At 39.1% G+C, this 16,470-nt stretch overlaps 1 protein-coding gene across 2 annotated transcripts in view; it reads left to right on the forward strand.

Annotated features, from left to right (window-relative positions):
- The window catches only part of marchf2 (membrane-associated ring finger (C3HC4) 2), a 34,608-nt gene extending 20,566 nt beyond the window's left edge, over positions 1-14,042 (forward strand). Inside the window, exons 2-6 of one of the 2 annotated variants that reach the window (XR_010957903.1) lie at positions 482-709; positions 4,153-4,348; positions 5,243-5,452; positions 6,499-6,805; positions 8,063-8,148. Coding sequence is in view for 1 of the 2 variants with exons in the window: in XM_067968177.1 (XP_067824278.1) it covers positions 534-709; positions 4,153-4,348; positions 5,243-5,452; positions 8,063-8,215 (735 nt within the window). In the remaining variant the exon portion in view is untranslated. Of the gene's footprint in view, positions 1-481; positions 710-4,152; positions 4,349-5,242; positions 5,453-6,498; positions 6,806-8,062 lie in introns of both variants that reach the window. The other variant, XM_067968177.1, reaches the window with a different exon arrangement.
- The last annotated feature ends 2,428 nt before the right edge of the window (positions 14,043-16,470 follow it).

Genomic DNA, 16,470 nt, shown 5'->3' on the forward strand with positions numbered 1-16,470 from the left:
CTGTGTCCTTTGGCAATGGACAAAATTAGTCTTTTCCAATTGTGCACAATTGCATGTTCCAGGGATGCTAGGACATATCTGGAGAGAGGGTTAAAAAGTATCTCATTCTTTTTTAAAGCCTTAATCTAGTAATGCATTTGGTGAACCGTGGTCTCCTGGAGCTTGCTTGATTGACTTATTGAGTTGTGGAGGAATTTCACAGGGTTTTACCCGAAGTTGGCCGTTATTCTTTTTGGTGGAATTACTTCTCCTAAGCATTACTAATGATCGGGAAGGATGGTTCACAAGGATTCACTGTCTAACAGAGTTCCAAGTGGTGTTTTTACACCCTTATTTTCACATGTATATGGCCTTTATTGAAGTAGTATGCACACGGTCTGTACAGTAAGTGTTAACCAGGTTTATATCCATTGGTGATGAGGAATCTAAGCTTGTACTAAACCAATTGAAAGCATCAATGTTTCTAAATTTTGTTTTTCAGGCGCAGCTTGAATGTGGGAGTCTATCCTTAGAGGCATTAACTCCCTGTTGCCATGACAACAGGCGACTGCTGTCATCTTCCGGGGTCTCTCTGTGATTGTACTGGCAGTGCCACCTTTTCTAAGACGGTAGCAGCAGCTGATGTGGGTCGGCCTCAGTATGTCACGCAAGTAACAGCAAAAAATGGACGTCTGCTGTCAACTGTCATTAAGGCTCTAAGCACTCAAAGGTAAGTGGGATGTGAGCTGCTAATGTCAGAAAATAGGAATGCATTTGTCCCTATTCCTACTGTTTCAAGGCATGACCTGACAAGAGTGCATTGTGTTTAGCAGCTTTGAAGCTATCGTACTTTTTAACTAACTCTCTGAAAATTACTGGGAGACCAAGTTTAAATGCCAAATGGTGAGCCATTGGTGACTGCAGTATACCTCTTAATTGTCTCATTTTAATCGGGATGCCACAACATTAAACAGCAGCTTGCAAAATATCAGCAACAGCAGACTACTAAGCGGCCAAGTCAGTTAATTTTCTGGTTCTACAGGAAACTATTCCCCTTTCCCCTCTTTCTCCTCCTCAGCACCAATGCAAATTCCACCTTTTTGACACATTGCTGATTGAACTGCATGTTACATGGGTTTGTTGATGATTCAGATGGTTTCAGTTGGTGGGCAAACTTTGCGTGATATGAAAAGGAGATAATGCAATATATAACTTCCTGATGTGTTAAAGAATGACACAATAGTGCAGCATGTTAATGTGTGTTATAGAGTGGGACAGAACTGGCGAGGTTCCAGTCTTGTTAGGGTGGTCTAGTGTAGAGGCATTGGGCTCCAGCAGCTGGACCTTTCTTAGAAAGTATAATTTAAGAGCTCCATTGACAATCACTTGGAGATTGGTGTGTGGAGTGGGGGAGGAATTAGGCTACAAAATCTGTGAAGAAATAATACATATTAAGAAAAATCCCTGATCTGTTTGTGTGACTGTTTCCTGTTTTAGTTGGAGTGGAGTGTGAGATGTATGGGTGGCATGTTTTGCTATGGATATCACCCCTTGGGCTTGAAATTCTGGTAGTCCTACTCTGCCAATGGAAGTGTGGTAGAGCAGAACTCCCGGATGCCCAGAGCCAGGGCGCAGACCTCATTCCAAATTCTGCGGTAAGGCCGCAGGTGCCTGCAAGGATACATCAGGAGCACACCCCAACATAGCTCCTAGAAGATCGGAGGAGCACCATGCCACTCCGAGGAGGGAAGAATGGCCCTGGAAGGGGCCAACAATGGAGGTAACTTTTTTTTTGTTCTGCTCCCAGTGGAGCTAGCAGCTGAGGTCACTAAGGACATTGATGTCTTTCAAAAAGCCTTAATGGTACTCGTGCGGCTCTCAGCTGGTGAGAGTTCAGCTAAGGCCTGCCAAGGGATACTGGGTGGTGTTCAATGGGTTGCATGAACACACGCACACGCACACACCAGCAAATCTACCCACACGCCCTAAAGGCGGACCGGAGTGCTGCCCCAGTTTTCTGGTCTCCTGACCTGAGATGTGGCCCACATGTGTCTGGATCCAATCAGAATTTCAGGACCCCTAACTTCAAACAATTTTGGCATTTAATTTTGAAATGTTGCATTTTCGAAGATGACTACATTTTTTAATGTAAGTTGATTTCTTCAGTCTGCTCGGTTTCCACTCAAACCTTGAACAGGGTTTGATTGGAAAAAAACATCTTCCCACAGGATGGTGGATGTGGAACAGATTCCCAGAGAAGGGAATTGATTTGGTGTCAGTTGGCACATTTTTAAAGGAACTGAACTGATGCCTTGAATAGGGATTAATGGTTAGAGGGATAATACTTAACACCACTGGGTGATTTTCTTCCCCACCCCCCCCCAAAAAAAACAATTAAGGAAGGAAATTTGTACCCCTTAAAGTAGAGGATCAACAATTGATGTGAGAGGGAAGTCTCTGATTAGAATAATCAGACATGAACTCTGATGGAGCTGGATTGATGGGCTGAATGGCCTTTTCTTGCTCTGGATTTTCTTATCCAGTGTTGTTTTCGTCAAACTATAATGAGGAGGAAAACAGACATTGGCAAAAGTTTGATTTTAGTCAATGAGACTAAAATTGGAATTAAAATTCTTTTGAAGACTACAACAACTACTTTTATTTATATAGCACCTTTTTAATGTAGTAAAATGTCATAAGACGCTTCAAAGGAGCGATTATTAAACAAAATTTGACACCAAGCCACATAGATATTCGGACAAGAGGTAGGTTTTAGGAGCGTCTTAAAGGAGGATAGAGAGAGGTGGAGAGGTTTAGTAGGGAATTCCAAAGCTTAGAGGTTAGGGTCTATGCAGCTGAAGACACAGCCACCAATGGTGGAGCGACGAAAATCGGGACTGCACAAGAGGCCAGAATTGAAGGAGCGCAAGACCTCAGAGGATTGTAGGGCTGGAGGAGGTTAGAGATATGGAGGGGCAAAGCCATAGAAGGATTTGAAAACCTGGATGAGAATTTTAAAATCCTCAAATTATTTGCAAATTATTTTAGAATAAGTCTGAAATTTGAGATCGAGATAAGACTGAAAGTAAAATTATTTCTGGCACTAAAAATACAATGGTCACTAGTGCGCAACTTTTGTAACAGATGTGTTGGCATTTGGAACAGGCAGATAAAGGCTCAGTTGTCATTTCAGGCCCAGTTTATTATTTCTCAACGTTTTCTGTGGTCTGTGTGTTGTGAACGCCAAAAAAACAATTGACACTACTTCCTGGCTAGACTAGAATACAACTATTGAAAGCAAAAGCTAAATTTTGTACTTAAATTTTTCCAAGACTTTAACTAAAATGAGACTAAAATTTGAGAGAGACAAGACCAAAACTAAATTTATTATAGGATTAAAAGTCTGGAAACATCTCTGCTAAGCTGGGGGGAGGGAGCAGTCAGCTGCCTGCTCCAGACTCCTGCAAGTGTTTTCTGTGACTGGCTAGTGGGAGGTGCAGAGTACTGGACAGACACAATTTGATTTTTCCCTCCATCCCCAGGGAAATGTCATGGCTTTCATTTGGCTCCTACTTGATGCAGCTCAGGTTGGGAACTGAATGCAGCAGATGGAACCTTTTCATTTTCTCTCAAATTCAGCATCTGAGGAAAACTGAATTTCTTCACAATTAATAAAAATACAACTGGTATTTTAATGCTGTGAAATTTCTGTTGGTAATTTAATTTCAGTGGACCATTTGAAGGGCCCTACATCTCAGAGATGATCATAAAAGTTTTAATTTCTTTTGACTATTTGAACATTGTGTTTTGGTGATGAAGGTCTGTCATCATTTTATGCTTGGTGTAAATATCTCAGAGATGGGAATGAAGAAGCTATAGTTTAATGGAGGGCATCAAATTTGAGCGTGAAGCTAAGGCAATTAATAAGCCTTATCAAACCCCAAAATTAGGTTATAGCCTGGAACTTGATCTCTGGTATTTCTTATTTATTGCATAATCTGCTTATTGGTTAGTCAGTAACTACGTTGACTGTCTCACTGCTGTGGAATTCACAATTAAATTATTTAATACTGCAGTATTAGCAGGTGGTAATGTGCAGTAGAATGCAGATACTTTGCATATACAGTAGGTAATGCAGCATGTCTTAGTAAAATGTATTCGTTTCACTTCCAGTGATGGACCAATTTGCCGGATATGTCATGAGGGCAGCAACCTGGAAAGCTTGCTGTCACCTTGTGATTGCACTGGAACACTCGGGACAGTTCACAAAACCTGCCTAGAGCGATGGCTTTCATCTTCCAATACCAGTTACTGCGAACTCTGCCACACTGAGTTTGTGGTGGAGCGAAGGCCTAGACCTTTGAGGGAGGTAGGTGTAGTAAAAAGATTGTAGGATGCATTACAGCATTAAATTTAAAGGTAACATTTGAAAAGTAGTTCTCTAATTTTTGTTGGTTTTGTTGCAGATTTACATTTGTTGATGTGAATTTTATTCCTTTGCAAGATTTTAACAATCTTTTTCAGACTTTAAGGGACTAAATAAAATAAACAGTATCACGTGTTAAGCAGGGCAAATGTTTTATATAGCACTTTCACCACTTCTTGATTGGATCTGTAAATGGAGAGCCTTGTAGTAATGATGTAATCGATCTTGGTAGAGTTGGGGAGGAAAGGGACAGGGAGCAAAGTACATGCTGGAGGTATACTCCTTTTGCACTAACAATACTTCTTGAGCTGGGAGGGATTTTTTTAACTCTACAACAGCAACTTTCATTTACATAGCACCTTTAATTTAGAAAAAGGTCCCACAGTGTTTTACAGAGGCGAGAGGAAAGTAGAAATTAAACCTTTTGCTTCCTCTTTATTAGGTGTCATCGGTTGTGATTGAATAATTGAACCCTCTTGAAATGCAGACTTAGTCATTGGGCCATGAATGCATTCAGTCCAATGGATGTAATGCTAATTTTAAAAGAAACTGTTGATAGAAAGCAGACTACTGACGATCACCCAACCAGTAGAGCATCGCGGGGGAAGGTTTCCTCAGCCCACTATCTTCAACAAAATCGTATACTCATCTATAAAGGAACAAGTTTATGGTTTTGTTGCAATGCATACAGAGGCAATTTCCCCCACCTAGTGCTACAAACGTGGCCATTTCCTATAGTGCTTACTGAAAGCTACATAACAAGTCTACTGTGCTGTATGTGTCTGTTTAGAATGTACACTTGATTTAGGAAGGTAATTAGACTGTCCTGTCTTTCAGTGGCTCAGAGACCCGGGTCCCAGGAATGAGAAGAGGACGTTATTTTGTGACATGATTTGCTTTCTTTTCATCACTCCATTAGCAGCAATCTCTGGCTGGCTCTGTTTGCGAGGGGCACAGGATCATCTACAATTCAACAGCCGCCTGGAGGCAGTTGGACTTATTGCACTCACTGTTGCACTTTTTACCATCTATGTCCTGTGGACACTGGTAAGCAGAAGTTAGGAATTAGATGAAGTTGAACGTCATTTTAGACATTGCATTGTAACTGTCCATTTCAAATGATTTAACCCTTAGACTCCTGGCAGGTTGAAGAACAATCTACTCCCTTTCCCATCTACCTGGGGTAACTCAGCGTCACTGTCTGGGAGTTGAAAATAAGCAATAATACAGCAATAAAGTCACTGAGACTCCAGTTATAGATTTATTATTTTAATAACCCTAAATTACCAAACTAGACGCCTAAAACTTATTTTTGTTTATGTAAAAAGTCTGTTTCCTTGTTCTCATCACCCATTTTGGAGATTACATAGAATTTACAGCACAGAAACAGGCCATTTGGCCCAACAGGTCTGTGCCGGTGTTTATGCTGTACACAAGCCTAGGATCAACTTTATAAAAATTAACATTTGGATAAACTCCAGTTCCAAAGACTTCAGCCATTCAAATGGCAAAGTCCTAAATATTGACAGGGTTGTATTACAAATCAATCTTTGAAATGGTTTTCAAGACCAAAACCAGTAGTACTGTAAACTCATGTGCTCATAAAGGTTTGAAATCAGTTGGGAAATTGTGTTGCCCCTCTTTGTCAGTTAGCAAAAGGCCCATAATGGGGTTTCACTCCATCACGGTCTCTGCAGTAACCACAGCTGTGATTTTATAGGGACTTGGTTTACACCTCAATTTAAAAGTGCTACAAACATTTGGCTGTAACTGATGTGATAGGAAAACTGAGTTATGTGCTGAAAGAAATGCAAAAATCAAGGTGGCATCAGATTTAAGAATCCGGGATCCACTGCAAAAATTAAGAGAACAGTACCAGTCAGTTAGAAATGGGTATCGAAGACAGCCAGGCAGTGTTGCTTCAAGTTTAACCAGCAATGTCTGGAAATGAATCTGTCCTACTTTTAATATGTTTCTCTTTGAAAACCTAGCCTGGCCCCGTACCTTCAAGCCTATTAGGGGAGTCCTGTTTAATATTGTTTCATTTTAGATTTTTTTTTTCTAGTTTTTATGGAGATTTGTTCATTTTACAGCTGCCGCAGCTTGGATTATTGGCATCTTGCCTTCTTCAGAGTTCCAGTAATGATAGTAGTCTTGCTTAAATGAGCTGTTTACTTCAGAGTGTGAAGTTAGTGGAGCTTATCATATCAGCCACGAATGACAGAGATCTAATGGACCCAGTTCTGTTCAGATAAACAGGGTGAATTTCCTGTGGTGGGTTGTTTTGGGATCTTGGCACAAACCCAAATTAAAAGCATGAAACAAAGCAACTGGAACATCAATCTGTTAATATCATTCGGCCTGGCTACGAGCTCATCAAAGTCCACGCACCATTTCTGAGTAAGTGTCCAGTGTGCATTATTAATACATCGCAGACAGTGGTTGGTTCTGTAAAGCATCTGCCAACATCAGATCTTTTTAAAAGATAAAATACGGATGAAACAAAAGGAAGACAAGTTTTTTTGACCTACTGAGCAGCATAGAACTGGTACAAAGGAGGCTGACTAATCCTGGAGCACTTGTGGTGTAACACTTTGTTTCATACCCTTACTTTAAATAAAAATGTTATTTTATTAAACTTTTACAGCAACATATCATTTAGATTGCTGGAAGTGTTAATATTATTTCTCCAGACCTTTTTGCAAGGCTAGCGACTAATCCTTATGATAGGAGAGGTTTTTTTTTTATTTTCCTCTTCTTCTACCCCTAGGTCGTTGATTCATTCTCTGACTCAGAGCAGGTATTTATCAACACCACTTCAAAACTGCCACCCAGGAACTGTGTGAGAGTGGCATAAAGTGAATGCTGTTTGTTTTTGTGTGGAATTGCCACTCTGGTGCAGTGTGACCACATGAATTCAATCACTGACCTTCCACTTGCACTTTTTATTTGGAGTTGTTGCCCACATTTCAGTAAACCTGCTAAATGCGAAACCAGTGTTTAGGTGGCTTCTTGTTTACCAAATTACTTGTATTGAGTATGGGATGTATATAGTCCCAGTGTCCAATAACTTGATCCCAAAACCCAATGATGACATATTTGAAGAAAAATATCTATCATGAACAGGTTCCCACTTTTGGTAAGTGAATTGGAAGCTGGAAAGTAAACTAGCTAGAAACTTATAAAGGAATAATCAGGTAATATTTAAAATTCAGACTATGTAATTATTGCAGGAAAATGCCTGTGTTGTGGCTCTATGGGTCAGTGGTCTTCGTAATGTGCTTCTGAGCCTAAAACAGCAGGAAAGTCCTTGGTTCAAACTCTGGCCAGGGCTAAGTTGGCTAATCTCCATCAGAGTTGTTTTAATGGTGCTGCAATTGGCCTCTGTGTCCCTGCGCCAGGGAGGAGGAAAAAATTGGCCAGGATTCCTGCTTAGGATTGGTATTCTTTCCTCATTGTTGGATGAGGACATGATTGGGTTTGCCTGTGATGCCCTAAGCAGTAAAATAGCTGACCAACATGCTTTCCAAGTAGATGTAGAGTCATACTCTAGAATGTCACCTCCTCCCCAGGAAAGTCAGTGCATGGGGGAGGGTGGAATTAGGAGGGAGAAATCCACTACTTGTAAAAGTAACACGTGCTGATTTTTGCCCGAAGGTTTCATTCCGCTATCACTGCCAGCTCTACTCAGAATGGCGAAGGACCAACCAAAAGGTCCGATTGATGACTGCAGACCATAAGAATGCCACTCAGCATTCTCTCCTCTCATCGAAGCTTATGAGGAAAGATTCCAGTGAAACGATTGTGTGAATTTATCGACAAAGAACTATACAGAAATGAAAATTTATACAATTCACACTTGTCCCTGAAATGTGCTATGTTACTCCAGCCAGCATCAACACAACAGCAACTTGTTTACTTTAGTGGAATACATGCAAGAAATAAACTTCATTTGCAACATTCTCAGGAGCCAGTATATATGCAGCCAGCGTCTAAATGCAATCCTAATAAACAGTGGGATTGAAAACTTGATATCTCTACTCAAATTAGACGGTGGTTGTTGTCCCATTGTAAGGTTGAAGTTTATGGAATGGAAATGCGGAGTTTGGAATTTGACAATCATTTGTGCTATCCTGTGCAAAATGACAGGGCAAAGAACACATTGATGAGAAATGTGTGTGTAATCTTAACCTACTTTATTATGGACTAGAGGCAACAACTAGCCTTGAACAAAAAGTATACCCTCTGCATTGCACAGTAACCAGTCTGGTCTGTCAGCACTAATTATGTAAAGACCTGCAGACCTGTCCTAATTTTTTTTTTGCTGAATATTATTTTTAAATGGAGAAGTGACAAAGCAGAGATCCCAGCCCAGTTGGAATTCAGAAAGTCCAAATGTGAACCCAAAGGTTTGAATTGTATCCTCTTGAATTTCTATAGAAGATGCAGTAGGAAATGTTTCAGTGATCTTTGTACAGTATCTAACACTGATCTTGTGCGTCACTGATTTGCAACACCCTGATGTCACAAACTTGCCATATAACAACACTGTAATATTAGTGATATGGCAATGATTTTGGGACAGTTTTTTCTTGGCTTTAATAAATGACACTCTTGGGCACCAAATACTTTGCATGTTTTTAAAAATCATGTTTTTGTGATGCAGTTAGCAACACTGCAGTCAGCTTCCTGTACTCATGGCCAAAGTGAGTAGTCAGAGAGCTTGTGAACGTCACTTAATGAGATGACTTCTGAGGTCAAATTTGTTGTATTCAAACAGAATAATGTCCAAGTAAGGATAAAGTAAAAATATTCAGAGTGCAGAATAAGAGCCATAGTAATCATTAATCTTTTGAAATCTATATAGATCATGAGAGAGAAGGGAAGTCTGGTCTGAGAGAGGGTTATTCAAAGCACTCCTTATTTTTCATTGCAAAAGATCTAAGAAAATTTGGTTTAAATGTCAAATCAGATACTGAAGCCTTATTTGGTTTTCAGTTTAAAACAGATTGGGGGGGGGGCGTGGAATTAATAATTGTTTCTTCCCCAAACCTGCTCTTCCTTTTTTAAAGGTTAACTACAGGAGCTCATTGGATTTTTTTTGCCTCCTTGTATGTTAGTGCAGGGGTATATTTGTGTGTCCTGCCCTCTTTCTTCCCCCCCCCCCCCTCCCCTCCCCACATAACCATCCGTAAACATTTGATGGGTAAAACTGCAATGGACTACTGTACAGTTTACGAAAAATGTTTACAGAGGGCTTATTGTATTAAAACTCACTTTTCAATGTGTTTGCCACCTTTTATTATTCAGAATGTTTAGTGTTTTTTTATTGCAGAGTACTTGATACACATATTTTAAGGATCTTGTGCAATTTCCAAAATGGTGTAAAGTTTAAATGCAAATTTGGGGAGCTTGAATTTCTAAAATTTGGTTTACTTCAATAATTCTCCTTTTGACCATTGATCTCTAAATTGAAATTGATGGTTCAGATCAGTGAACACTGATTGCGTTGGTACAATTCCTGAAAACACTAAGGCTCTCATTTACCATCCTTCGTGTTTCTCTCTCTATTTGTGAATAGCCTGTATTTATTTTATAGCAAACCACCAACTATAGTAAGAAACATTTAGCAATAGAAATGTAAACTGAAATTCAGCCTAACATGTAAACATCACCCCATCATAAAACATGGTATAAATGTTCCAGTGAACCCCCATTATACCCCCATATCCCGCTTTCCAATTATCCTTGCAAAAAGAAAGGAAAAAATGGGTGCTCTCCATCCCAGGATGGAGTTCATTGTCCAAGCAAACTGAACACTAAGCTTACGTATTCATGAATCCACCAGGTTAAAGGACTCTCATAAGGAAGAAAGAAATCATTAGATAAAAAGAAAATCCAGCAATGCTGGAAATCTGAAATAAAATACAGAAAATGTTGAAAATACACATTTTAATTTTATTAGGTTTTCAGCATTCTAGATTTTTTTTCTTTATCTTTTTAATGTAGTAATGTCAGAACTTATCTAAAATAAAAGCAAGGGTGTATTTTAAACCAACTTGGCAAGTGATGAACTGTTAATAGTGGCTATGCTTTCATTATGTTCACAACCAATTTGGAAGGGAGTAGTTGTGTGGGCTTATTATTAAAAAATCTAGTTCTTCCATTTTGAACTTTTGATTGGAAATGCTGCTTATTGATAACCGTGTACTCCCAAGCACATCTACAGGAAAATTTGATTAATAAAATGAACATTAATATTTTCACTGGTTTGATAACTAAAAGAAAATTTGCATTTATATAGCGCCTTATCACACTCAGGACATCCTAAAGCACTTCACAGCCAATGGATTACTTTTGCAGTGATTTATTATTGTTGTAAATAAACTGGCAGACAATTTGTTCTCAGCAAGGTGCTACAAACAGCAATGCGTGAATGAGCACTTGAACTGTTTTGGGGGCGGTGGGGCATGTTGGCTAGGAGACTGAGACCTGCCTGTTCCTCTTTGAATAATGCTATGGGATCTTTTTATGTCCATCTGAACAGATAGACAGGGCCTCGGTTTACCGTCTTATCCAAACAACAGCATCTCTGTCAGTGTGGCACTACATTAGTACTGCACCTGAAGTATCAGACTAGATTATGTGTTCAAGTCCTGGGGTGGGGCTTGAGCCCACCAACTTCTGACTTGGAGACAAGAGTGGTACCAACTGAGCCAAACTGATTTTTAACTATGGGAATTTTGGAAACTTTTGCTTTTGTTTTCCTAAACTGATCGTATTAAATATAACTTACGCTGGTACTTGAATAAAACCAAGAGCATTTTCACTACATTTTCAACATTGGAAAGATATAATACCCCGTTTTGGGATTTGGTGCATGAGCAGTGTTGCGATCCTCTTTTTTTAAAATCTGCTGGACATAAACTTGCGCTGTTCATTGGGAAACCGACTGTGCAATATGTGGGGATGTGCAGCAGCCTTTCCTCTGGTCAGGTACAGAAATTCCAGCAATGTAATCTGTTTATGGTTTTTGAACTGTCCCACTTCTGAAAAGCTGCTTTGTTTTATATTCCATTGCCTGACTGCTCAGAGAAGCTTGCTGACTTAGCTAACACATGTACATCATTATTGTCACTACTCAACATAGACGAGCACCTGCCTGTGGAGTTTAGATGTAAAACTGTATAAAGAATGTGAGTTTGTTTGCATTTCCTCTTTTTGCTTTGTGGTTACTGCCTGTCTTTATATCCTGCCATCACAAGCCTTAATTTGCTAACTTTAACCCCTTTTCTCCCAGTAACTGCAATGTGCTGGTTGGACAGGTTTTGTTCTATAGGTTTTTTTTTGTTTCGGTATACATGTGAGTCTGTATAAAATTCCATCTGTATGTGCTGCAGATGTGACATTTATTTTTGTTTAATGCATAAACAAAATGGTACAAAACAAAATATAAGTTGGTGTCCTTGTTAAATCATTATTTCAAAACTCAAACACACATCAAAAGGGAACTGGATAAGTACTTGAAAGGAAAAAATTTGCAAGGCTACGGGGATAGAGCAGGAGAGTGGGACTAGCTAGATCTTGCATAAAGCCAGCATGGATTTGATGGCCAAATGGCCTCTTTCTATGCTGTAACCTTTCTATGATTCTACATTTTTGTTGACTGGGTTAAAAGTGGAACTGGATAGGAATTTTGTCTGTTGGAGTTGCAGCTCTCATTTTCATTTGATCTACAACTTTTAAAAATGCAGTTAGTTCCTGCCCAAGGACAGTTTGCAAAATATATTTGTAATATGAATTAATCAGTCTTCATTTTCCCATTCTTGTCAATAGAATTGATAAAAGAATATTAATTGCTTTTGTCTAATGTTAAATGAGATGTGGATAAGCTTGTCTGATTCTTTATACCTGGTTGAAAGTGAGGTTAGCAGATACACAGGAAATGGTTTATGGTGCTAGGGAAAACAGGGCGTGGAAAGGATAAATGATTTCCCGCTCACTGATGCTGGGAAGGTAGCAGTAGTGGTGTTACAATAAGCATTTAATGATCCTGTGGCAGGGAGGGGGATTTCAGTTCAGGTTCCTACTCCTGATCACTGTCCACTGATATCTGCTGATACAAGCACGTATATGGATATCTGATGTGGACAGTATGGGTTTGGGCCCTGATGCAACCTGCAATAAAATAACCTCTTGATGGTTGCTGTCAATGTTCACCATATGAAAGATAGCCACTTGGGTGAGGTACTGGAGGGTGACCAGCGACCATGGAATCCAATCCTCAGCAAGAGTTAGCCCCTTCAGGAGAGATGCGGAGAATTTTATTTTCCCACTCTTAAGTACCAACCTTTCAAGAAACTCATCCGTTTTTTTTAAATCATGTATTTTTAAAAATGTAATATCCAGACACTAAAATACTGGTCTGATCTGGATTATTCCAATGACTAAGTTGACCTTGTGCAACAAATCATTTTTGAAAAGTGTACAGATTGCTCCTCATCACTATCCCTGCTGGACTGCGTGCTCGTGTGACTGTTGAGCAAGAACCGGGTCTGGCTTGGTTCTGATACAATCAAATAGTCTGCCCATGGTCATTATGGAGGCTCTTGGGTCAAATCAAATATCAATACTTGAAGGTACTGGAGGAGCTGTACCCCAACAAGGAATTGACATTAAGGGAAGGAAAAATTGGCAGAAAAAATTAGTGAAGAGTTTTTTTGTTAAAAAAAGATCTCTTACCCTTTATGCGCCTTTTACTCTTTTTGTGCAAATCCAATCTGTCTAGAATCTCTCATCCAGGAAGTTGTTTGTATGTTAGGTACCTACTAACCCAATCACCATGATGCACTGATTTATAACCCTAATACAAATTTCCCTCTTCTGTAAATTCTTCTCTCCTTTGCTTGGGCATGTACCAAGATGGTGCCCTTCATATTTTAGGAAGCTAAGAACATTTCTGAAATTCATGATTTGGGTGGACCTTTGTTTTAAGTTCCATTGTATGAGGAACGAGACGGTGGCAATAGGAGGATAAGAAGGCTGTAAATCCTCCCTAAACCTGAAGTGTTTGAAGTTGACACTCTAAAATGATTTGAACAGAATGCAACTCTTTTTTGTATTGATTTAAGTGTTGGTTGAATTTGAAGCTTTATCCTTGTTGAGTAAATTCCACTTAAGAATAGAAACTGTTCAGTAGTTTCTGTCTCTTCAGAGAGTGTTGGAAAACTCCAAAAAAATATATTTTAAGAATCCTCTCCCTTACGGAGTTGGGCTTTTAATGGTGGTTCTTCCATTTATTTCAAGATAGATGTTTGGTTTCAAGAGTGTTTTTGCAAAGAATGTATCATGCTCTTTGCTGAAAGGATTTTGCATGGAAATGCAGTGAGGTCTCGGAAACCTCATCAGGTGTATAACAAGTTCTTGTGGTTTTGTCCCAACTGTAGTTAATTGTTACATACATTGTTAATGTCATTACTCTTTGAATGTACAATGTTTTAACTATCTGGTTTGCAGTTGCTATAAATTGTAAATATATATCCAGTCATTGTATTCTCTATCACCATTATTATAATGCCTTTGGCTGATCGTCTTAATTCCATTTTGTAAATAAGATACATGTACACGCAATTCAATTTAGTACTTTGAATAAATCTTATCCAAAGTCAAATCTGCTTGATGGTCTTTCATGCTATATCCATCTTGTGTTTTTATACATGAAGCAGCATGCTACAGAAGTGTGAATTTTACTTCAGTTTGCATCCAGATTAAACAAAGTAGTAAAAATTTACTTGACTTCCACTTTTGCCTATTTCTACTTTTTTAAGACTGAGGATCGGAATTTCATTTTAAAATCTGCACTAAATACACATTTAAGTATGGATCTCTGTGTGCAACTGAGACTACAGAGCAGGAAGGTGCAGGTTTGATCCCAGTCAGTGGGTTGTCAGCTGGGGCAACAGTTGGAGGCCCCAGTGAGGTAAAAAAAATTGGAATTGGGCAGGGCTCCTGCTCCTCGTTGTTCTGTGACTCCAGCTAGAAAATGCACACGTGGCTGACTGGTAAGGACAGGACTGGCACTGGCTGTGATTTCCTCCAAATACTTGCTTTCCGTCTCCAGGTACATATGTAAAGATTGACCATTTGGGCAAGCTGCCAGAGAGCAGCCGGTATCTCTGGAACCATCCCCCAGAATAATACTTGTGGAGGTGGGGGTATATCCATCGAACCATACCCCAGAACAAGTCAATGCCTGCAGGGTGGGGGAAGAGAAATTGTATTGATCCTAATTTTAATGTAAATAGAGAAATTTCATTTAATAAGAATTTATAACTTCCTATTTGTTCCTCTTTCACAATTTAATCTATTGAGTAATACAGAAGAGCTTTAACTATTACATGATGTAACAAGGATACCAGGAATGAAGATGTTTTACAACATCACAATATTAGATTGAAGTGCAAAGAGCTTGTGCTGATATGTAATCAGCTTCTGAAGCAGTTACTCCTCTCTAATGCAAGAAGTGAAATATTAATATCCTAGGAATGGTCAAATATTCACTTTAAAGCCTAGTTAGAAAAGCAACATAAAAAATCTTAAAATTTTGCCAAAGCTGCAGAATCAAGATCACATTGTAAATATCCCCAAAAGAAATGTAGAATGCTAGTTAAAAGGACAGAGTCAGGATTTGTCCTTTTGGCTACAACCAACTTGTTCCTGCAGAGTGTGACTAGTGGTCCTTGTGTTTGAGGGTGTGGAGAACTTGTGACGAAGCCATAAGGGTGGAAACTAGATATTTCCCCATGTGTGGTGCTGTTTCTCTTTATTTTCTTTAGCCACACTGAACTTTGGTCTTGAGAGCTTCGGTCTCAAGTTGTTTTTGAAGAAGTCATAACTGGATAGATAAAAGGAATGCAGTAAATGCAGATTATATGGATTTTCAGAAGGTGTTGGATAAGGTCAACAAGAGGCTTGAAAAATTCAGGCCTGTGGAATAAGCATGGATAGACAGTTAGTAAGTAAGTATTGCTTAGATTAGAAGTGATGTTCCCCACTTTTGTTCTGTCTGTGTGTGTGTGTGTGCATAGATGATTTGGACTTGGGTATAGAGAACACAATCTTGAAATTTGCTGGCAACATAAAAGTAGGAGGTTTGGCAAACACCTATTTGGATTGTAAAAGATGTCAGGGAAACATAGTTTAGCATAATGGGCAGACAGGTGGCAGATGCAATTTAATGTGAAAAAGTGTGAGGTAATATATTTAGGGAGAAAAAACAAGGAATGGGAGTATATGCACAATGGAAAGACACTGAAGGGTGTGAATGAACAGAGACTTAGGGGTTCAAATATATAATTCTTGAAAGTGCATGCGGGCTGATAAAACCATTAATAAGGCAAAATAATTTTTGATTTTCTAAGTGGGGCATCTAGTACAAGAATAAAGTAATAAATTTATACAATACTTAGGTTAGGCATTGGTTAGTACTGTGCAATTTTGGGTGCCCATCTTAGAAAGGACATTAAAGCCATAGAGAGCATACAGCATAGATTCACTAGGATGATACCAGGGATGAGAACCTATAGTTATGAGGAGAAATTTGAGATCCTAGGACTATTTCCACCAGAGGAGAGGCGATGAAGAGAAGATTTAATAGAGGTTTTACATTTATAAAGTGTTTTTGAGTGAATAGAAAAAGACCATTTCCTCTGGTTGGGGAGTCAGTAATGAGGGGTCATCAATTTAAAATTGTCACCTAAAGAGAGTGAGGAGAGGGGTTAGGAGAAATTTCTTTACACAGACGACTGCTGGAGCATGGAATGCTTTGTCACAGGCATTGATTGAAGCAGAGACCATTGCATCTTTTAAGGGGAAAAATTGGATAAATATTTGAAGTAGAGGAAGATACAAGGATATGGGGAGAGAGCAGGCAATGAGATTAGTTTTGGATTGTTCTGGCAAAGGCACATTGGACTGAATGATCTCCTTCTGTGCTATAAACTTCTGTGATTTCTATGACAAAATGGGGCTGAAATTGAACTTTAGCAATAGTGCAAAACAGGCGA

Source organism: Heptranchias perlo, chromosome 29, assembly GCF_035084215.1.
Source record: "Heptranchias perlo isolate sHepPer1 chromosome 29, sHepPer1.hap1, whole genome shotgun sequence".
Classification (NCBI taxonomy): domain Eukaryota; kingdom Metazoa; phylum Chordata; class Chondrichthyes; order Hexanchiformes; family Hexanchidae; genus Heptranchias; species Heptranchias perlo.